General features: G+C 38.2%; 1 protein-coding gene across 1 annotated transcript; it reads left to right on the top strand.

Moving 5' to 3' along the window:
* The first annotated feature begins 8,859 nt into the window (after positions 1-8,859).
* LOC110464456 lies at positions 8,860-20,085 on the top strand. The gene is made up of 3 exons (XM_021519675.1): positions 8,860-9,056; positions 9,218-9,617; positions 19,459-20,085. The coding sequence occupies exons 1-3, from the start codon at positions 8,907-8,909 to the stop codon at positions 19,866-19,868; spliced, it is 960 nt and encodes a 319-aa protein (XP_021375350.1). The 5' UTR covers positions 8,860-8,906; the 3' UTR covers positions 19,869-20,085.
* Positions 20,086-25,229: the final 5,144 nt, after the last annotated feature.

The raw sequence follows: 25,229 nt of genomic DNA, 5'->3' as shown, positions 1-25,229 counted from the left end.
AGTGACATGGGTGTGTGTAAGTGACAAAGGTGGCCAATCAACGGAGTGTAAATGACAAGTGTTAATGACATGGGTGTTCCTTCTCCGGAAAGTTAGTGACATATAGGTGTGCCTTCACCAGAGTGTAATTGACATGGGTTTTCCTTCACTGGAATGTTCGTGACATGGGTGTTGTCCTTCACCCTTCACCGGAATGTTATTGTCAAGGGTGTTCCTTCAACGTAATGTTTGTGACATAGGTGTTCTTTCAACGGAGTGTTAGTGACATAAGTGTTCCTTCACTGGAATGTTCGTGACATGGGTGTTGCTTCACTTGAGTGTAAGTGACATGGATGTTCCTTAACCGGAATGTTAGTGTCATAGGTGTTCCTTCTGCAGAATGTTTGTGTCATATGTGTTCATTCAACGGATTGTTAGTGACATATATGTGTTCCTTTCCCGGATTGTTTGTGACATGTGTGTTCATACACCGGATTGTATGTGACATGGGTGTTACTTCACGGGAATGTTAATGACATAAGTGTTCCTTCACTGGAGTGTAAGTGACCTGGGTGTTACTTCACGGGAATGTTAATGACATGAGTGTTCCTTCACCGGAGTGTTTGAGACATATGTGTTCCTTCGTAAGTGATATGGGTGTGCCTTCATCAGAATACAGGTGTACCTTCACCAGAGTGTAATTGTCAAGGTGCTCCTTCACCGGAATATAAGTGACATGGGCGTTCCTTCACTGGAGTGTAAGTGATATGGGTGTTACTTCAACGTGTTACTTCACCGGAATGTAATTGTTAAGGGTGTTCCTTCAACGTAGTGTTTGTGACATGTGTTCCTTCCCCGGATTCCCATGTCATTAACATCCCGGTGAAGTAACACGTTGAAGTAACACCCATGTCACATACAATCAGGTGTATGAACACATATGTCACTAATATTCCGGTGAAGGAATGTTAGTGACATATATGTGTTCCTTCAGAATGTAAGTGACATGTGTGTTACTACACCGAAATGTAAGTGACATAGGTGTTGCTTCACCTGAATGTTAGTGACATGTGAGTGACATGGGGGTTGTCCTTCACCGGATTGTTTATTACAAAGGCGTTCCTCAACCGGAATATGACATAGGTGTTTCTTCACCGGAATATAAGAATGACATGGGTGTTCCTTCACGGTGTTCCTCAACCGGAATATAAGTGACATGGGTGGTCCTTCACCGGAATGAAAGTGGCATCGGTGTAAGTGACAAGTGTGTTCCGTCACTGGAATGTAACTAGTGACATAGGTGTTCTTTCAACGGAGTGTTAGTGACATAGGCGTTCCTTCACCAGAGAATGTAAGTGACATGGGTGTTGCTTCACTTGAGTGTAAGTGACATGGATGTTCCTTAACCGGAATGTTAGTGCCATGGGTGTTCCTTCAGTGGAGTGTAAGTGCCATGGTGTAACTACACCGGAATGTTAGGGACATGGGTGTTCCTTCTCTGGAATGTTAGAGACATAGGTGTTCCTTCTGCAGAATGTTTGTGTCATATGTGTTCATTCAACGGATTGTTTGAGACATAGGCGTTCCTTCACCAGAGCGTAATTGTCAAGGTGCTCCTTCACCGGAATGTTCCATGGGTGTTCCTTCACCAGAGAATGTAAGTGACATGTGTGTTGTCCTTCACCAGATTGTTTGTGATTGTTGCTTCACTTGAGTGTAAGTGACATGTGTGTTGTCCTTCACCAGATTGTTTGTGATATATGTGTTCCTACACCGTTATATTTCGAACATAGTTAGTGACATGGGTGTTTCTTCACCGGAATATAAGTGACAAAGGTGGCCAATCAACGGAGTGTAAATGACAAGTGTTAATGACATGGGTGATCCTTCACCGGAATGCTAGTAACATGTGTGTTACTACACCGGAATGTTAGGGACATGGGTGTTCCTTCAGTGGAGTGTAAGTGCCATGGTGTAACTGGACCGGAATGTTAGTGCCATGGGTGTTCCTTCCGAAGAGTGTAAGTGACATGGGCATTCCTTCACCAGAGTGTAAGTGCCATGGTGTAACTGGACCGGAATGTTAGTGTCATAGGTGTTCCTTCACTGGAGTGTAAGTGACCTGGGTGTTTCTTCACCGGAATATAAGTGACAAAGGTGGCCAATCAACGGAGTGTAAATGACAAGTGTGTTCCGTCACCGTAAGTGACATGGGTGACAAAGGTGTCCAATCAACGGAGTGTAAATGACAAGTGTTAATGACATGGGTGATCCTTCACCGGAATGTAATTGTCAAGGGTGTTCCTTCACCGGAGTGTTAGTGACATAAGTGTTCCTTCACTGGAGTGTAAGTGACCTGGGTGTTTCTTCACCATGTTAGTGACATATGGGTGTTCCTTCAGTGGAGTGTAAGTGCCATGGTGTAACTGGACCGGAATGTTAGTGACAAAGGTTTTCCTTCACCGGAGTGTTTGAGACATATGTGTTCCTACACCGTTATGTTTCGAACAAAGGTGTTCCTTCGCCGGAATGTTAGTGACAAAGGTTTTCCTTCACCAAATTGTTTGTGATATATGTGTTCCTACACCGTTATGTTTCGAACAAAGGCGTTCCTTCAACGTAGTGTTTGTGACATATGTGTTCATACACCGGATTGTATGTGACATGGGTGTTCCGTCACCGGAATGTTAGTATGTTAGTGACATGGGGGTTGTCCTTCACCGGATTTTTTATGACATAGGTGTTCGTTCACCGGCGTGAAAGTGACATGCGTGTTTCTTCATAAAAATGTAAGTGTCATGGGTGTTCCGTCATCGGAATGTAATTGACATGGGTGTTCCATCCGCAGAGTGTGAGTGACATGGGTGTTCGTTCACCGTCGTGAAAGTGACATGCGTGTTTCTTCATAAAAATGTAAGTGTCATGGGTGTTCCGTCACTAGAATGTTAGTGACATGTGAGTTCCGTCACCGGAATGTTAGCTTCACCGGATTGTTTGATACATAGGCGTTCCTTCACCAGAGCTAACATTCCGGTGAGGGAACACACATGTCACTTACATTCCGGCGAAGGAACAACTATATGTCACTAACAATCCGGTGAAGTAACACGGTGAAGTAACCCCCATGTCACTAACATTCAGGTGAAGCAACACCTATGTCACTTACACTCAAGTGAAGCAACACCCATGTCACTAACGTTCCGGTGAAGGAACCCCTTTGTCACTAACATTCCAGTGAAAGAACACACATGTCACTTACATTCCGGTAAAGGAACACCCATGTCCCTAACATTCCGGTGTTCCTTCCGCAGAGTGTAAGTGACATGGATGTTCCTTAACCGGAATGTTAGTGTCATAGGTGTTCCTTCATTGGAGTGTAAGTGACCTGGGTGTTACTTCACCGGAATGGGTGTTGTCCTTCACCAGATTGTTTGTGATTGTTGCTTCACTTGAGTGTAAGTGACATGGGTATTCCTTCACCAGAGTGTAAGTGACATGGATGTTCCTTCACCGGAATGTTAGTGACATGGGTGTTGTCCTTCACCGGATTGTTTATGACATAGGTGTTCCTCAACCGGAATATAAGTGACATGGGTGTTCCTTCACCGGAATGTTAGTGACATGGATGTTCCTTAACCGGAATGTTAGTGACATATAGGTGTTCCTTCACCGAAATGTAAGTGACATGGGCATTCCTTCACCAGAGTGTAAGTGACATGGATGTTCCTTTACCAGATTGTTTGTGACATAGTTAGTGACATGGGTTTTCCTTCACCGGAGTGTTTGAGACATATGTGTTCCTTCACCAAAATGTAAGTGACATGGGTTTTCCTTCACCGGAGTGTTTTTGACATAAGTGTTCCTTCTCTGGAGTGTTTTTGACATAAGTGTTCCTTCTCTGGAGTGTTTTTGACATAAGTGTTCCTTCTCTGGAGTGTTTTTGACATAAGTGTTCCTTCTCTGGAGTGTTTTTGACATAAGTGTTCCTTCTCTGGAGTGTTTTTGACATAAGTGTTCCTTCTCTGGAGTGTTTTTGACATAAGTGTTCCTTCACTGGAGGGGTATTCCTTCACCAGAGCGTAAGTGACATGGATGTTCCTTCCCCGGAATGTTAGTGACATGGGTGCTCCTTCACCGGAATGTTAGCTTCACCGGATTGTTTATGAAATAGGTGTTCCTCAACCGGAATATAAGTGACATGGGTGTTCCGTCATCGGAATGTAATTGACATGGGTTTTCCTTCACCGGAATGTTAGTGACATATAGGTGTTCCTTTACCGGAATGTAAGTGACATGGGTATTCCTTCACCAGAGTGTAAGTGATATAGGTTTTCCTTCACCGGAATGTAAGTGACATGGGTGTTCCTTCACCAGAGTGTAATTGTCAAGGTGTTCCTTCACCGGAATGTTAGTGACATGTGAGTTCCTTCACCGGAATATTAGTGACATGGGTGTTCCTTCTCCGGAATGTTAGTGACATATAGGTGTTCCTTCACCGAAATGTAAGTGACATGGGTATTCCTTAACCAGAGTGTAAGTGATATAGGCTTTCCTTCACCGGAATGTAAGTGACATGGGAGTTCCTTCACCGGAATATTAGTGACATGGGAGTTCCTTCACCGGAATATTAGTGACATGGGGGTTCCTTCACTGAAGTGTAAGTGACATGGGTGTTCTTACATCGGAGTGTAAGTAACATGGATGTTCATTCACCGGAATGTTAGTGACAAGGGTGTTCCTTCACCGGAGTTCAAGTGACATGTGTATTCCTAATTCAGAGTGTAAGTGACATGGGTGCTCCTTCACCGGAATGTTAGTGACATAGGTGTTCTTTCAACGGAGTGTTAGTGACATAGGTGTTCCTTCACCAGAGTGTAATTGACATGGGTGTTCCTTCACCGGAATGTTAGTGACATGGGTGTTGTCCTTCACCAGATTGTTTGTGATATAGGTGTTCCTTCACCGGAATATAAGTGACATGGGTGTTCCTTCACCGGAATGTTAGTGACATGGGTGTTTCTTCACCGGAATGTTTGTGACTTAGGTGTTCCTTCACCGGAATGTTCGTGACAAAGGTGTTCCTTCACCGGAATGTTAGTGACGTGGGTGTTCCTTCACTGGAGTGTAAGTGACATGGGTGTTACTTCACCGGAATGTTAATGACATGGGTGTTACTTCACCGGAATATAAGTGACAAAGGTGTCCAATCAACGGAGTGTAAATGACAAGTGTGTTCCGTCACCGGTATGTAACTAGTGACATAGGTGTTCGTTCACCGGCGTGAAAGTGACATGCGTGTTCCTTCATTAAAATGTAAGTGTCATGAGTGTTCCGTCACCGGAATGTTAGTGACATAGGTGTTCCTTCACCAAAATGTAAGTGATATGGGTTTGCCTTCACATGAATATAGGTTTTCTTTCACCAAATTGTTTGTGACATATGTGTTCCTACACCGTTATATTTCGAACATAGGTGTTCCTTCAACGTAATGTTTGTGACATGTGTTCATACACCGGATTGTATGTGACATAGGTGTTCCTGCCCCAGTATGTTTGAGATATGGGTGTTCCTTCACCGGAATGTGAGTGACATGGGTGTTCCTTCACCGGAATGAAAGTGGCATCGGTGTTCCTTCACCGGAATGTTAGTGACATGTGTGTTCCCTCACCGGAATGTTAGTGACATGGGTGTTCCTTCACCGGATTGTTAGTGACATAGATGTTCCTTCACCGGAATGTTAGTGACATGGATGTTCCTTTACCAGATTGTTTGTGACATCTGTGTTCCTACCGGTATGTTTCGAACATAGGTGTTCCTTCTGCAGAATGTTTGTGTCATATGTGTTCATTCAACGGATTGTTTGAGACATAGGTGTTCCTTCACCGGAATGTTAGTGACATAGGTGTTCCTTCACCGGAGTGTTTTTGACATAAGTGTTCCTTCACTGGAGTGTTTTTGACATATGTGTTCCTTCACCGGAGTGTTTGAGACATATGTGTTCCTTCACCAGAATTTTTGGAATATATGTGTTCCTTTCCCGGATTGTTTGTGACATAGTTCCTTCCCCGTATTGTTTGTGACATGTGTTCCTTCCCCGGATTGTTTGTGACATGTGTTCCTTCCCCAGATTGTTTGTGACATAGTTCCTTCCTTGGATTGTTTGTGACATGTGTTCCTTACCCGGATTGTTTGTGACACAGTTCCTTCCCCGGTTTGTTTGTGACATAGTTCCTTCCCCGGATTGTTTGTGACATGTGTTCCTTCCCCGGGTTGTTTGTGACATGTGTTCCTTCCCCGGATTGATTGTGACATGTGTTCCTTCCCTGGATTGTTTATGACATGTGTTCCTTACCCGGATTCTTTGTGACATGTGTTCCTTCCCCGGATTGTTTGTGACTTGTGTTCCTTCCCCGGATTGTTTGTGACATGTGTACCTTCCCCGGATTGTTTGTGACTTGTGTTCCTTCCCCGGATTGTTCGTGACATGTGTTCCTTCCCCGGATTGTTTGTGACACAGTTCCTTCCCCCGATTGTTTGTGACATGTGTTCCTTCCCCGGATTGATTGTGACATGTGTTCCTTCCCTGGATTGTTTATGACATGTGTTCCTTACCCGGATTCTTTGTGACATGTGTTCCTTCCCCGGATTGTTTGTGACGTGTGTTCCTTACCCGGATTGTTTGTGACATAGGTGCTTCCCCGTATTGTTTGTGACATGTGTTCCTTCCCCGGAGTGTTTGTGACATGTGTTCCTTCCCCAGATTGTTTGTGACATAGTTCCTTCCTTGGATTGTTTGGGACATGTGTTCCTTACCCGGATTGTTTGTGACATGTTTTCCTTCCCCGGATTGTTTGTGACATGTGTTCCTTTCCCGGATTGTTTGTGACATGTGTTCCTTCCCCGGTTTGTTTGTGACATGTGTTCCTTCCCCGGATTGATTGTGACATGTGTTCCTTCCCTGGATTGTTTGTAACATGTGTTCCTTCCCCGGATTGTTTGTGACTTGTGTTCCTTCCCCGGGTTGTTTGTGACATGTGTTCCTTCCCCGGATTGATTGTGACATGTGTTCCTTCCCTGGATTGTTTGTAACATGTGTTCCTTCCCCGGATTGTTTGTGACATGTGTTCCTTTACTAGATAAGGGATGATGAGACGTTCTCTGTCTATTTTTCCTATTTAAGTCAGAGTGATTTTTCTATTGATGCAGGTATAACGATAGATTCAACTCCCAGCGATAGATTTACGTTGGGAAAGACAAGTACCAGACCTCAAACATGACTTTTAATTTCCAAGAGGTATCCTTCATATTACGGGATGTTTGATGAGGAAAATGTCGTGCATTGCTGTTTGAATTTAAATTAGTTTACATATCGTAATAGCATAAAGATAACCAAGATATCAAGAACTTATTAAATCATTATCATATCTATCTATCTATTTATCTATTTATATAGAGCCAACGCCAGTTCAAAAGTTGGTGTGGTGTTCAGTGTAGTGCTGCCCTTGAGCGTGGATACCCAAGGTATGCAGGGCAATTAATGAAATAAGAGAACATTAACAGGAACAATCAATCACAACATGCTCAAGTACATGTATATATAACATATGAACTACCTGTTGCGATTGTACTGTATTAATATTGGTACAATTCGTATCCATGTATATATCTATACCTTGCTCTCCAGGTACTCACAACATCAATAGACGATTTGTCATTATGACCATGTGAAGAGTACCGGGCTGCTTACCACTACACCTTCGAAACCTTCATTTTTTAAAGAAGATAATCATGGTATGGTAAGTGGTAGGAGCGGCGGATATTACAAGGTTAGGCAATTTGGTGCCACAGATCGCGGGTTCGAGACCAAGTCAAGGCACTTGTCACACAATTGTCTTCCTTCGTCACGTGTGTTTCTATGCCTTTATTCAATTAATAAACACAATGTATCGTATACAAGTTTGTTTGTTTATCCGAAGTTTTAACATGTGAAGTACCTGTCGTAATTGTACTGTGTCTTATAAATCCGTATAATGGAAAATGAAAGTCATGGCTAAGGGCCAGAAATGAATCTACGCGACATGGGTGAACAAAAGCATTGTTGTGGGTTTTGTAAACTTACCCTTCTATGTAAAAAAAAAATAAGGTCACCACCTACACACATAGGTAACTCGATCGTTTAATCGTGTATTGTCTGCACGTAAAAAACTACGGAACCTGTGGAAGCCAAAAGTGAAAATGTATTTAAAATTTAAGAATCGTTTGCTTAGATGTGTCCGATCTAAAAATTAAACAATTCTAGCACTGCCCAACCACGAACTCGTGTACAGCTGAGTAGACTGGAACAAGTGGAGTAAAGTGTCTTGCTCAAAAATGCAACACAGTGCCATGATTCGAACCCGCAACCTTTCGGTCACGAGCCCGGTGTCCTATCACTAGACTGCCGTGCCTCCTAGGCCTGCTGATCATGCTAATAACAGGCTAATGATAGGGACCAAGAGATACATCACTGACTAATAGATTAGGGTGTGCATTTCGAAGCCCGGGGCCCGTTCCTGAAACCATTCCAGGGAAGAATCTTGTAACTTATTGAAACTATGCAACACAGTCAATCAGTGAAAAATCTAGACAACTATTTAACAAAATGAGTGTTTCATTCAACGTCAATAGCTTAGAGTTTTAATGATAAAAAACATATCAAATGTCAGGGAACGTTGGTCAAGTTCATTTTTTTCTGTTTCAACTGGTATACCATACTAAAATTTAGGGATTAACAGTATGAAATGCAACCACTTGCTATACAACTATGCCGTGACTTTCCAGAAACTTGCGTAGGAGCAATTTCATGCTTGAGAAGACTGTAGCATATAGTCTATACTCTGATCACGAAACTTATAAATTACTAAGGAAGATTTTGGGACGGAAAGAACATGGCTAAAAGGATGTGGTCAATTGGTGTCCTGCTGGTCATTTGTATGCGAACAAACGTCTCCGGACATGCTGACGTTGTCGATCCACCAAGTAGGGGACTGATGGAAGGTTACCACACCCCCTGGGGAGTCAATTGTGGAGGGTTATCGGTAAATATATTATATGTTAAGTCGACATGAATTTAATGCCGTTGTTAAAAAAAAAATCTTTTTTTTTTTATTTTGAAATATATTAAAGGGTTTATTTTCGTTGCAGGTTTTTGACGTGTTTATGTATCAATCAGTTTATGATATGTCGTTATTCTTTACAGAAACAAACTTCAAACGGCGGAAAGTGTGGACCATGTGGCGACGATTTTACTCAGTCAGTACCCCGCGACATGGAGGAGGGGGGGAAATATGGCAAACAAATGAAATTAGGGAAGGTGTACAACGAAGGTGAAGAAATATCTGTAGTTATCAGAGTCACAGCAAACCACAAAGGTTTCTTCGACTTCAAACTCTGTCCAAGCCAAAATATCCAGAGGCGGACAATAGAGCTCGAGGAATGCCTAGCAGAGTATCCGCTGGACATCATTGATACAAACGCAGGAACACGAGGCAAGAAGTGGCCCCTGGGTGAAGGAACTGGCGAAATTACACACCTTAAGGTTGTACTGCCCACTGGCGTCACGTGCGCCCACTGCGTTCTTCGTTGGGATTGGATAGGAGGTAAGTAGTTTTGGTCGGACGTTTTACCTTTAAAACAAATGGTATTACTTCATCTGTTTAAAGAAAAAAATCAATTTCAGAGCATTTTCTCCTTTTTATTTAGAAGATGAAATAAAAAAGAACTTTTTTCTTGGTTAAGAATTACTTCCCATGTAAAGGGTTTTAACTCTCATGTTTATGCTGTGTACATATTGTCCACGGATATCTCCATTGGCAGAGGGAAGGATGACAGTGTAAAGATGCTGAGGTTTTTTGTTTTTTGTTTTAATTCTTTTTTTCTAAACGTATTGAACAACTATAATTATGTAAAACTCATCGCGAGATGTGATTTATATAAAACACTTCTTTGTAGAAAAGATCTTTAACAAATATTCCATGACAGTGACAGTAGAAATACAATATTCAAATTTGAAGGTATTCTTAACCTTAAAGTTTTAAATGGTTCTGGCTAAGACCTTATGCTTTGTGCGATGACGACAGAAACGGATGACATAATGCTTGTTTAACCATTTTCCAATGTAATTACATGAAAAGGCTTCTCAAAACATCATCCTATACACCTCCATCACACACGTATAGGCACTTACATATATGGAGGCAATAGCAAGGTGGCATATGACCAGTAGCTAGCGCCTGAAAAGACAGCTTCTGCATTATCATCATATCATTGATTGTGTTAATTTATTTTTGAATTGTATATCTATGCTCTGTGCAGCGCCTAAGAATGACTTTTTCTACCCAGATAAAGCGCTATATCAAATATAGTATAGTAATCATTATAATTAATCTTCAATCCATTATAAAGATTACTACTTATTCAGATCGTTTAACGAAAAGACTTTTTTTGTAAAGGCATACTATAATTTAGGAGTCGGGATAAAACCCAGATGTTCCCACATACTATATGGTATCCACTGCTAGTCTTATTCAAGAATTAAACTAGTTTTAACAATCATCTCGTATATACCCGTTTCACCATTTTGCGTGTGTGTGATGGCTTGGCATGAACATTGATTGTTAATCTAATTGGAAAAAAACCGCAATTTCAATGATTTGTATTGTTTGTTATTTTTTTTTATACTATTCACTCTCTCATGGCGTCTTATTCGCCATTGTGTGAACATAAAAAACAGGCCAAAACATTTGATATAGCAGACTGAAGGGAACTTGATGATGAAAGTGCGTGTTGAGCGCCTATGTTTAATTTGATATATAAGAATGTAAAAACGTAGAGGCGGAAAGTGCGTGTCACAACGTGACCAGCCGATAGTTACACACCATAATTTTGACATACATGTATCATGTTTCTAGTGGCGTGTTTTTTCATCCTATAGCAATTACACGAGGAATGACCAGGTATTTTTATGAAAAGCCTTTAACATCTTCACGTATCATTAAAGCTTGGGAGAATTTTTTCTTTAAAAGAAACTAGGCTAATATTTGATTACATCTTATTTGATACGTACAGTGTTTACACTTTTTAGAGGCGCTTTGAATACTCATCTGAAATAGTTTGATCTCAAACATTGTCTAGTATCTTGTGGCTCTTTTGATCTTGTCTCATTGGCTTGATACGGTTTCTATGGTCTGACTGAGTTTTGTGGTTTTATTCCAATATTAAGGTCAGTTCTTTTATTATAGCCAGTCGGTTTATCTAAGTATTATGGCCTGGTCCTATTAGTCTTGTTTGCTCCTCTGTCTGGCCCCATTGGTATGATCTAAGTATTATTGACTGGTCACAGTAGTCTAGCTTGCTCCTCTACCTGGCTCTATTGGTATGATCTAAGTGTTATGGCATGGTGCAGTTAGTCTAGTTTGCTCTCCTACCTGGCCCCATTGGTATGATATAAGTCCTCTATACACAGCACAACACCTAAATAGCAAATAGCTGCTCGACCGATAGCACGGACGGAGTTGTCATTTATTCATAAATATAATATAAAGATAATAACAAAATAACTACTCTGACTTCATTTACCGTACACACAAACAATCTTCCCACGTATACCCTCGCATGGTCCATCGCCCTACAAATGTAAAACCAAGCGCGCCACCCAACCTGAAAACCTTATTAGGCGCGACAGGAGGTGTACCAGCCCGACAATGCTTAAGGTGTTTTACAAAATTGATGCTGGGATTTCTTAAATATGACGATGCCCACACATACATCTGTTACATATAAACATAACATTCTGCTATAATTTTATTTTCAAACTGTACTACGCCGTGCGAGGTGCGAAGCTAGAATGAACATACACGTACCCGTAAACTACCCTTAGCATGTGCCTCAATCCGATTGGTCAAAACCCCTGAACGAGACAGGCAACTGCTCTCGTATACCCCGTGTATACAGGACAAATATTTCCCGCTATTCTCCGAAACGCGGGAAAGTAATAGTATTATTACCTAGTCCCATCAATCTCGTTTGCCCCCCTGGAACCATTGGTATGATCTAAGTATTAATAGTCTAGCTTGCTCCGCTGTCTGGACCCATTGGTATGGTCTCATTATTAATAGTCTAGCTTGCTCCGCTGTCTGGAACCATTGGTATGATCTAAATATTAATAGTCTAGCTTGCTCCGCTGTCTGGACCCATTGGTATGGTCTCATTATTAATAGTCTAGCTTGCTCCGCTGTCTGGAACCATTGGTATGATCTAAATATTAATAGACTAGCTTGCTCCGCTGTCTGGCCCCATTGGTATGGTCTAAGTATTAATAGTCTAGCTTGCTCCGCTGTCTAGCCCCATTGGTATGATCTAAGTATTATGGTCTTGTCCCATTATTCTAGTTTGCTCCCCTACCTGGCCCCATCGGTATGGTCAGAGTATTATGGTCTGGTCACAGTAGTCTAGTTTGCTCCTCTACCAGGCTGCATTGGTCTTATCCATGTAATACGATGTGGCCCAAATAATCCGGTCAGCTCTCATATTCTAGGTTCCGTTTTAAAAACAGACGAAACAGATGTAACTTACACATGGGTGCAAGTTGTATGTAAGAAGCACGTAAAAGTAGAAAGCACAGTCGGAACACTTCTGTAGACCAGGTAACCCAGTCGGTTAGAGGGAGAGTATAATAATATGCAGTCCATAGTTTTTTCATTTCAAATCAATTTTATTGTATTCAGAAAGATACAATTGGATTAGGCACAGGCATTGCCTATAAAGGCCCTTTCCAGAGAAAATACACACATTTCATACATTCATATATACATATATATATAGAGAGAGAGTATTATAGAGAAGATGTAGTATATGTTCGAATTAATAGGAGAATACTAGAACCATTTAATACATATTCACAAAAAATAATACATGTAACTAGAATATCATAGATTTTACCATTTCAATTAATATAGTCTATTTACTTCAATTATTAATAGCCTAGTGTTTGGTTGGAGGCACTTCAAAGAAATTGTCACTATACACAGTGCCATCCTTCCCAATTACACCAGAGTTATTGTTATAACATAGCAAATACAAACACATTGTAATGTAATTTTTAGTATAGTTTAAGTTAAAATCTTCCAGATTTGTCAATAAACTCCAGAACACATGAGAGAATAAATTTATTTGATTCACTGCTAAGGTTCATATCACCCGTAGTGAAAGTAACTGTATTTAAGATGATGTTGTCAATTTCGTTGTAATTAGATAAAGCATTGAATAAAACTTGTCTTTCATCTATATATTTGGGGCAATTGAGGAAGAAGTGATTTGCATCTTCAATAATAAAACCACAGTCACACTTAGGATTATCTGTAAGATGATCATTATATAAATCTGATTTTAATTGGCTGACTTTATTCCGTAGTTGACATAAAGTTATATTCAACTTCCTGGAGCCACCGTATTTAAAAATATCCGTACAGTTAGATGGTTGCAAAACGTATGTGCTTTCCTTAAGTAATTCCAGTTTTAACTGGCTCAATGTAGTGAGTTTTGGAAAAATACAGTCTGGCCTATTCCATAGAGACATCATTCTAGGAAAAAAACTATTTTTATACAAGTTGGTTCTGCACAAGGGAACAATAAAGTTTCTATGATGTCTAAGGCGAGGATTAATATCATTATTAAAATATGGTAGGATACAATCATAAAGATGGTCAGGACAGTCATGCTGCAGTATCTTGAAAAATAATATACATTGGTAATTATCACGTCTTATTTTTAGTTTATCTACCCCAACTTCCTTATATATTAAGTTATGACTTGTACCTCTTCTCAAACCTGATATAATTCTGAGACATTCTAATTGGACTGATTCCAATAAGTCACTTTCACCCTGGGTGCAATTATTCCACACAGCACAAGCATATTCAAGTGTTGGTCTTATAAAAGATTTATAAATTATTTCAAGAGATTTTCTATCTAGCTTGTGTTTGAGCATTCGCATTATTTGTAGTTTTGTACAGCTTTTTCCATATATATAATTAACTTGATCAGACCATGATCCACGACTATTAAAAAGCAGACCAAGATGTTTATGATTTTTGACATTTATAACGACACTATTTGAGAATACCAAATCTGGATGAGATGTCTCAGAATTATTTTTATTAGACATTAGTAATGATTCAGTTTTACTTGGATTAAATGATATTCCCCATTTATCAGCCCAGAGAGACATTCTCCTTAAATCCTCATTGAGAATATCTGCAGCATGTCTGCCGTCACCATCTATCAAAACGTAAAGAGAAGTGTCATCAGCAAAGAGTTTGACATGGGATTGGAGTTCATCTTCTAGGTCATTAATAAATATTAAAAATAAATAAGGCCCGAGAACCGAGCCTTGGGGTACACCAGCTTTTAATGTTTGTAAATTTGACTTGTAGCCATCTACTAATACCCTTTGTTGTCTATCAGTAAGATAGCAATGAATCCAGTTCAAAACGTCGTCACAAATTCCATATTTCTTCAATTTGTAAATCAATCCACTGTGCCAAACCCTGTCAAAAGCTTTGCTGATGTCACAAAATACTATCCTTGCCTCTTTTCCTTGATCAAGTTGTTTTGAAGCTTCATCATATAAATATATTAATTGGTTAACTGTGGAGTCATTTGGAAGGAAGCCAGACTGATTTTTTGATATAACATTATTCTCAGATAGAAAATTAAAGAGATGTTTAAAAACTATTTTTTCAAGAAGTTTACTAAATAACGATGTGACAGAGATTGGTCTATAGTTACTGGGGTCACCTCTTCCTCCCTTGCCCTTATATATTGGGGTAACATTAGCACACTTCCAAATATTAGGTATGCAACCAGTGGATATGGATTTGTTAAAAATTAACAGTAAGGGCTTTACAAGAGAGTCAGCAATACCTTTAATAAAATAAGGGGGAAGTGCATCTGGACCAGCAGGTTTTTTTACATTAATAAGTTGGAGCTGATCATGAACATCCTGTTCAGTGATAATAATGGAAGATAATTTTTCTTGTGAGATAGGACAATTAGGAGGAATGTCAAGGTCAGTTTTGTCAGAAGTAGAGACAGAGGTGAAGTATGAATTAAAAGATTCTGCTTTATCCACAGGATGTGATTTAAGTTCACCATTTATTACAAGAGGAGCATCATTGTTTGATTTATTGTTAATGTTCATAATAGACTTTGCAACCCGCCACCACTTACCTGGAGGAATAGATTTGTCAATAAGGGAATTTTGGAGTTTAAGTAGATATTTTTGCTTAGCTTCTCTTACAAGGTCAATAACTGTGTTTCGCATATCTCTAAATTTTTGCCAGGCTGCAGTAGTATTAGTATGTTTGGCCCTGGTATGTTGACGATTTCGTTTCCTAATGTGTAATCTAATATCATTGTTCATCCAGACTTTATCATTTGGACGAATAGTGACAACTTTATGTGGTACATATTTTTCAATACAATTATGAATTTCACTGGAAATAAAATTATTCATAGTCTCTATATCAACATTTTCATTCAAACATGTATCCCAATCAATATTAGATAAATAGATGTTAGCATTAACAAAGTCAGTATCACTAAAGTACATAATTGTCTTTTTATATGCAGATTTCTTGTGAGTTTTGAAAGATATATTGCAACTAATTGGACTGTGGTCACTACAAATTGGAGTTTGGACAGAGGGATTTTTTACTATATCAGTATTGTTAGTCATAATAATATCGAGAGATGTCGAAGAGGTAGGAGTAGTTCTTGTAGGTTCGTGAATAATATTAGTAATGCCAAACTTAGTCATAATCCGCATGATGTGAGAATTTGGTTGTACGTTTAGCATATCCTGATTGATGTCTCCAATAAGTATATAATCTTTACCAAGTTCAGTGATATTACCCAAGACATCATCAAGTTTACTCCAATAATCCACAACAGAGTTTGGGGGTCTATAGATGCAACCTAACAGTAATTTTTTATGACTAAGGGTAATTTCAATCCAAATGATTTCTAAATCTGCTTTCTCTAAGTCTAGTCTCCTTTTAGATATAATTTTGTCATTGGTATAAATAAGAACTCCTCCACCTCTTCTATCAAGTCTGTCTTTACGGAAAGTATGAGGGTGATCAGATAAAGAAATAGCATCGTCAGGGATAGAGTCATTGAGATGAGTTTCAGTAAGGCAGATGATGTCATGATCAGCCAGTTCAGTCTCAAGGATATCAGTTTTATTTCTAAGTGAGCATATATTCAAATGTGCAATTGATATGTCTTCAATGAGTGAGTAATTTCCCATATTACCTGTAGGACCGGGATTGGTATGGATATCCATACACAGTAAAATAAGTTTAATTTTGATGATAAGCATAAATATTATATTAAAAATATTCTCTCCATGTGAACTGTGTAGATATGAAAAAATCAATTTCATTTTGGTAAGTGATATTATGCTATGCGTCACACCCAACACACACATGCTACAATCAGCTAAGATTATCCTAACCGTTATCAATATTGATGAATGATATGAGGTTTCTAACAGTATGTGGTAGGCATGACGTACAGCAACATTATACACAAGATCTGTTGACATTGGTTCTCGATAATAAATCAATAGCAAAAGATTAGTAAGTGTGAATATATGAAATGTATGCAGGTGATACTTCAATGAAAATATGTTTGAAATGATAGGATAATTATAGGGACAGTCACTATTTACAATATGTACATACAAGTACAAACATAGCAACATACTTACACCAGCGCTGGACCTGGACACATTCTCAGCCTTCCATTCATTGTCATTAGGACACTCATGTTACTATAGCTATATTTACAACACATTCAAACATTCAACCGATAAAGAGTATGCACGCTTGCAATTACGTGGTACATGCGGAAAAATCAAATGGTAATAGCCGCGGGTGTATAATACAGAGGGGTTCCGATTAGAATTAGTTCAAACCGCCGATACAGCCAATTAATGGTAGGAGTTCATAACAAAAACATGACCACGTGTTTGGTACCAGTACCGAATCAGGATTTAATATGTATATTGTCATCGAGAAACCAGGGGTGCCGAAGTGGGGTTAGTTCACATGAATGTTGAAAAGGACTATACGTAGTCAATAATAGTTACTTTGATTAAATTCGTAGTATTATAGGATTGTTTCAGGGTTGAAGGTATATGTATATAACGTCAATATTACATGTATTTGGATACATATAAATATATTTAGTTTTAAGCATTTGCATATGTACATTGCTATAAACACATAGATAGGGGTAAATACTGAATTGTATACATATACACACACCTACACCCAGTCAGTCGATTACTGTATCTAGTCCATTTCATTCGCGTTCACACAGTAGTGATATTTCAATACGCATACAGTAACTGGTATCATTCAAGTTGACATATATTATAACACATTGGTAATCAAAATCCAAGTCGGATCATGCGTGGCTGTGGGGAGGGGGTGTCAGATACATAGGAATGTATCAGAATGATACCAGCAGCTGCATGAATTTATATGTATATAAAAAACATACTCACTTGTAGGTACACGTGTTCCATAACTTATACATGTATATATCATAATATTTTTTAATGCATACACAAAGCTAACATACCTTACCTATTACGATATACTTATAGGTGTATTGACATGATTTTCCTATTATATACATATAGACAAATTACATGTCTTTATACGTCTCTGCACGTACATGAAAGTTACTCAAGTACTGATTAAAGGGACTACTGAGTGTTACTGTCAGAGCACTGGGGGTCAGGGCTGAGTGCAGCAAACATGTTCATGTGTTGCTGACGCTTACCCTGTTTCCGATATATGTTGTCACCAGATGCAGAGCGTTGAGGGATGGATTCACGGAAAGGGGTGGCGGACCGGGTGTGGCTTGGTTTAGGCGATATTTTCGGTTTATCCTGTAGGGTTGTCCTGGGCCGAGTATACGTACTGGGCTTGTTGGGTCTGGTCGGTGGGTCAGGGTACGCTGATAGTTCCTCAAGTGAGGTGACTTGTGTGTATGCACCATGTGTATCTCGAATGATAATCCTGCCGTCACGGGTCCACGTACCTTCGATGAGGCCTGATTTCTTTATATGTCTGGCTTTCGCGAATACGATGGCGCGCTGTTTGGTGAGCGCTTCATTGATATATATGCCCGGGTGTCCATCTCCGTCTGATGTTTTACTGAGATCGGAATCTTTATGCCATAGTTGGGACCTAGCGTCATACACTGCCGCTGTAGTGCGGTATGAGAGAAACCGTACTATTATATCCCTAGGGCGACCGGGTGATGGCGGACCGGTTCTGTGTGATCTGCCAATGTCGTGAAGTTCGACCATGACCCCTAATTTATGATTTATGAGATCCAGAACTAAAGTATCAGTGTCTTCACCTTCACTCTCGGGTAATCCACGAAATTTTAGGCAAGTGCGACGAGAATATTGTTCCATGTCGCCGATTCTATTTTCGAGCGACTTTATTTGATCATGTATGTCCGTGATCCCGAGAGCGGCTACCAGAGTAGATTTAAATAGGGAATTTGAAAGTAATTGATTCACTACCTCTTGAATAGTGTCCGGATCCGTTATTCCTTGAATGATATTCACACTTTTTTTGATAGCAGGCGATAGACTGGGAGTAGAATCCATGATGAGTTTTACCAATGGTCAGTCTATACATGTAATACAAGATGGCGACCGCTCATACGTGTAGCGTACAGCACCTCAGCATTTCAAGTTGAAAATTGAGGACACGTTTTATATTAAATTCAAAAATAATAGGCTTGTCTATTAAACATAGTCCTTACACATTTTTTTGAGCTATAAATACCTCGGTAACGGGTTGATGTTTTGAATAATGGAAGGATTTAGAACATTATCCAGGACCGCTTCAACTATGTGACCATCACATTGACCGGAAGTACCCTCCATAGTTCGATTCCTGATCATGCTAACTGTCATATCCGGGAAGACGATTCAAGCTGTTATCAATGGTGCTTGCCTCTAAAATCATCGTAGCGTTTCAGAAAAGTGTTTTCCTCTTGCTCATATAACTTCAATAACGGATGGAGTATCTTGATCAGGTGTGGGTGTTTGTGGTTGGACATTCATGTGAGGTTTTACTATGGCCAAAGATAACCTTCGAGTCACGGTTCTAGCGCAAAAATTGATCTTGGAAAACAACACCAATGCATTTATCAATTCCAGCTCAGACGCGGGCAAACATACGTGTATGAATTGTAATATCATATATTGTAGAGCTATTTAGAGTTAATAATCGCAGCTAAATACGACGTTATATTATTGAATGTACAATAATTATTATGTATCCTTTTTATTTATTATAAAGTAAAATATGAATATGTTCTATCAATAACTCCTCTTTTATTTCAAAGGAAACAATTGCTGTGGAAATCCGCAAGAAGAGTTCCGGAACTGCATGGATATTGGTATAAAAGGGGACCCCAATAAGACCCCTGCGCCCACTACCCTGGCCCCTACGGCGGCTCCTACCCGGTCCCCTATTGTGACATCCTGTCCAGCAAACTTCGTGCTCGAGTGCATGTCAGTTCCACCACTGCCCAGGATTGATTGTGTGAACGATTGGTGTAATGACCAGTGCAGCGCCAAGACGACCGAATGTACAAGCGACAGATGTGAATGCAAGTGTGAAATGCGGGACAGAAATTGTACCTTCGTGCACCCCAGATATTCCAGTCTGATTTCCGACTCCGACGCCTGGTGTAATGCTATGTGTAGCAGAGGAGCCTGCAGCAAGGCGCACTGTAATTGTATATATTACTGATATCTGACCAAATGCTGACCTGCCTGATCCATCCCCATACAAAATAAGTACTTATCTCTTTACCCGCAACTTGTTCTTCCTGCTTATATTTAATTATAATTGTCTGTAACGTTTTCATGGTACGTGTAACATTTGATTGATACCGAGTGAAATTAAAAAACCATCATGATATCTATGTTCGCAACGAAAGTTGATATCTTATTAAAATGAATGGCATACACATTTTTCGTTGTTCTTCGGATATTATTATCTTCTTTGATTAACTATTTGTTTCCATACAATTACGAACACAGGTATCACCATGTATTGGAAGTGTTTCACAGCACAATCCGGTTTTAGTAAAGGAAAAGATATAATGGTTTTTAACTACCGAGGAAAGAGAACTCATGAAAACACGTTTTTTTGTTATTTTGAAAATGTCACTATCACGTCATCAATACATACAGCGTAACCATATCACAGAGGTACACTGTGGTGTCATAACTTTTGTCAAACATTCCATGCACCATTGATGATGGCGCAGTGCATGGAGTCCATTAACGTTAGAATTGAAGCATGAGAGAACATGTATCAGTCACTCCTGTGTAATGATGAAAGAGAAATCACAACACTTTGGATACGATTTTTGAAGTTTAACACTCGGCAAATCCTCATCCTGAACCGTAATGATCTTACTCTTAGGTTGGGATTTCTGTCTACAATACACAGAAGTAAAAGATTCTACCAATTTTCATCTGCTCTGTAAATCTACCTACAAAGAACCTCAGTTTTTTTGGACAATGATGGCTGCATTTACCCCTTCAAATATAGACTTTAAAGATAGAAGACCTTCATCAACTCGATCTACAAATTATTCAAGCATGACAACTTTCATACCGATTTTCTTTCCCAATGTTTAATACATTTACTGCAAAAAAAATGCAAACAATGGTTTATTGTGGAACATTTTATTTATTGTTTCAAAGAAGGCCAGTCACTTTTATTCTGTAAACAGGCTTTGAAAGTTTTATGTTTTCCTCTATAGTCATGAAAAGACAGGTGGAGTTTGCTTGACGTTTAAGGAAGTTAGACCATGCGTGGTAAAAACTCGTAGTAATGTTCGCTAAACCATAATTAGTGTCATGGCCGGTAAGTGAAGTGGACAGTGAGCATTTCCACAAAAGATCTTACGATAAATTTCACTCGTAAGAGAAAACTTCCGATTTTGTTCCTTTTCACAAAAATTCTTACGAGAATCTTAAGTGAAAAAATTAACGTAGCTTTACGATAGCTTGACCCCTCTCTTAAGTGTGAAGTTTTATCGTAAGTGTAAATATATATAATGATTTTAATCGTAATTCTAAATATACTTAGCTACTACTTTTGGTTTGAAAATGAATTAAAGAGCGATGCATTGTGAAAAGTTTTTTCAATGCAGATTTAACCACCGCACGTAAGCCATGCCTTTCCTTAGTTGTGATACTTTCAGTTATTTTCGGTAAAGGAGGTGATTAATGCTGTTTAGGTTAGATAGCTTGGATCGGTTGAGATGAGTTCAATCTATGTACATGCATCTCAATATTGAAGCACAGTCCTTAACAAATCCAAACTTCCAAATCGGTGCCAAAAAATAGTATTTGTATCGGTACCGGTCACGTGCTTCCAATGGCAATCTTTTCCCCTGAATTCTTCCTGCTAATAATCAAAACCAGAGATCGAATTCCGTAGTGGAGATGTTTTTTGTTAAAAAGATATTTAGATATATATACCCATTTGTAAATTTGCAAGAAACTCCTCGTAAAAAAAATACCGAACAAATTGAAACGCTTCCTCGTTGAAGATAAAATTAACACAGAACACGTATTATTACATTTTTGATAAATATTGTCAAAAATGAATTCTAATGTGTTCCCGGAAAATCCCTGGAAATTCGATTTATTTTTTTTTAATTTTTTTTTTTTTATCTAAAATGATGTGAAAAGAAAATAATACATATAAGATTGTTAAGGACGTGATCAGCTTGTATTGGCTAGCTAATGACAAACTTACATGTTTTCCCAGAGTTCACGGGAGACATAATGACGGGTGCCAAACTGGTGCAACTACGGACTATCTAGTTTCGTCTCCGTTTCATAACGCCATATTTTCGGTGTCTTATTGGTGAAACCCGACAAGTTGTTGAGATTCTGACGCACCTGAGTTGCTCCCCTTCCTACATAAACGATACGAACACTGTTATTTATTTTAACTACTTTTTTACTTTTCTACTGAAAAAGGTTTTCTTGTTGTATATTTTTCCTTTCAGGGAACGCTATGTAGACTACACATTTTCCGTAATAATTTATAATAAAATGTATTCATATTTTCTTTTTCAATTACAATTTAGCGGTTGAAATTTGTTTTGTTTTAAAATTGATTTGTTTACATTGGGAATCTTCTGGAAACAGAATAGAATTTCCATTTTTACATCTCAAAAGACACAAACCAGCCTTGTACAAAACACAGATAAACATAAGTGTACAGAACACAGATCCACATTAGTGTACACAACACAGATAAACATTAGTGTACATAACACAGATAAACATTAGTAAACACAACATAGATAAACATTAGTGTACATAACACAGATAAACATTAGTGTACATAACACAGACCACATTAGTGTACACAACACAGATAAACATTAGTGGACACAACACAGATATACATTAGTGTACATAACACAGATCCACATTAGTGTACACAACACAGATAAACATTAGTGGACACAACACAGATAAACATAAGTGTACAGAACACATATCCACATTAGTGTACACAGCACAGATAAACATTAGTGTACATAACATAGATAAACATTAGTAAACACAACAAAGATAAACATTTTCGGACACAACATAGATAAACATTAGTGTACACAACACAGATCCACATTAATCTACACAACACAGATCCACATTCGTGTACACAACATAGATAAACTTGAGTGTACACAACACAGATCCACATTAGTGTACACAACACATATCCACATTAGTGTACACAACACAGATATAGATTAGTGTGCTGGACACATAAAAACATTAATGGACTAACATTACTGCAGATTTTTTTTTAATTTAGTGTGCACAACATAGGAAAACGTTAGTGCGCAAAACATCAATAAGTATTACAGTTTAAAACATAGATAAACATAAGTGTACACAACACAGATAAACATTAGTGTACACAACACCGATCCACATTAGTGTACACAACACAGATCCATATTAGTGCGAAAAACATTTTTTGCACAACGTAGATGTTAGTGTGCACTACATAGAAAAACATAAGTATGTACTACATAAATAAACATTAGTCTACACAACATATATAAACATCAGTGTACATAACATAAATTAACATTAGCGTTCACAACATAGATAAACATTAGTGTACACAACACAGATCAACATAAGTGTACAAAACACAGATCCACATTAGTGTACACAACACAGATAAACATTAGTCTACACAACATATATAAACATCAGTGTACATAACATAAATTAACATTAGCGTACAAAACATAAATTAACATTAGCGTACACAACATAGATAAACATTAGTGTACACAACACAGATAAACATTAGTGTACACAACACAGATCCACATTAGTGTACAAAATATAGATAAAGTTTAGTGTACACAACACAGATAAACGTAAGTGTACACAACATAGATCAACATTAGTGTACATAACATAGATAAACATTAGTGTACACAACAAAGATCCACATAAGTGTACACAACACAGATAAACATAAGTGTACACAACACATATCCACATTAGTGTATATACTATAGATAAACATTAGTGTACACAACACAGACAAACATAAGGGTATACATCATAGATAAACATTAAAGAACACAACAAAGATAAACATTAGTGTACACAACATAGATAACATTAATGGACACAACCCTGATAAACAAAAGTGTACACAACATAGATAAACATAAGTGTACATGACATAGATAAATATTAGTGTACACAACACAGATAAACATTAGTGTAAACACACAGATAAACATTGGTGTACATAACATAGATAAACATTAATGTACACAGCACAGATAAACATAAGTGTACATAACACAGATCCACATTAGTTTACACAACACAGATAAACATTAGTCAACACAACATATATAAACATCAGTCTACACAACATATATAAACATCAGTGTACATAACATAAATTAACATTAGCGTACACAACATAGATAAACATTAGTGTACACAACATAGATAAATATTAGTGTACACAACACAGATCCACATTAGTGTACACAACATATGTAAGCATTAGTGTACACAACACAGATAAACATAAGTGTACACAACACAGATCCACATTAGTGTACACAACACAGATAAACATTAGTCAACACAACATATATAAACATCAGTCTACACAACATATATAAACATCAGAGTACATAACATAAATTAACATTAGCGTACACAACATAGATAAACATTAGCGTACACAACATAGATAAATATTAGTGTACACAACACAGATCCACATTAGTGTACACAACATATGTAAGCATTAGTGTACACAACACAGATTAACATAAGTGTACACAACACAGATCCACATTAGTGTACACAACACAGAATAACATTAGTCTACACAACATATATAAACATCAGTGTACATAGCATAAATTAACATTAGCGTACACAACATAAATTAACATTAGCGTACACAACATAGATAAACATGAGTGTACACAACACAGATCCACATTAGCGTACACAACACAGATAAACATAAGTGTACATAACACTGATCCTCATTAGTGTACACAACACAGATAAACATTAGTGTACACAACACAGATAAACATTAGTGTACGCAACGTCGATAAACATTAGTGTACACAACACAGATACACTTAAGTGTACACAACATAAATTAACATTAGTGTACACAACACAGATAAACATTAGTGTACACAACACAGATAAACATAAGTGTACACAACACAGATCCACATTAGTGTACACAACACAGATCCACATTAGTGTACACAACACAGATAAACATTAGTGTATATAACACAGATAAACATTAGTGTACACAACACAGATCCACATTAGTGTACAAAATATAGATAAAGTTTAGTGTACACAACACAGAGAAACGTAAGTGTACACAACATAGATCAACATTAGTGTACATAACATAGATAAACATTAGTGTACACAACACAGATCCACATTAGTGTACACAACACAACAAACATAAGTGTACACAACACATATCCACATTAGTGTACATAACACAGATCCACATTAGAGCGAAAAACTTTTTTTTTTGCAC

This window comes from Mizuhopecten yessoensis, unplaced genomic scaffold (genome assembly GCF_002113885.1).
Source record: "Mizuhopecten yessoensis strain PY_sf001 unplaced genomic scaffold, ASM211388v2 scaffold10989_1, whole genome shotgun sequence".
Taxonomy (NCBI): Eukaryota; Metazoa; Mollusca; class Bivalvia; order Pectinida; family Pectinidae; genus Mizuhopecten; species Mizuhopecten yessoensis.
Note: the sequence above shows the minus strand (reverse complement) of the source record. Positions and strands in the feature narration are given on the sequence as shown.

Coding starts and splice junctions, on each gene's coding strand:
- LOC110464456 (XM_021519675.1), top strand. CDS start 8,907: ATGGCTAAAAGGATGTGGTCAATTGGTGTCCTGCTGGTCATTTGTATG. Junction 9,057..9,217: donor TCAATTGTGGAGGGTTATCG/GTAAATATATTA, acceptor TATTCTTTACAG/AAACAAACTTCAAACGGCGG. Junction 9,618..19,458: donor TCGTTGGGATTGGATAGGAG/GTAAGTAGTTTT, acceptor TTTATTTCAAAG/GAAACAATTGCTGTGGAAAT.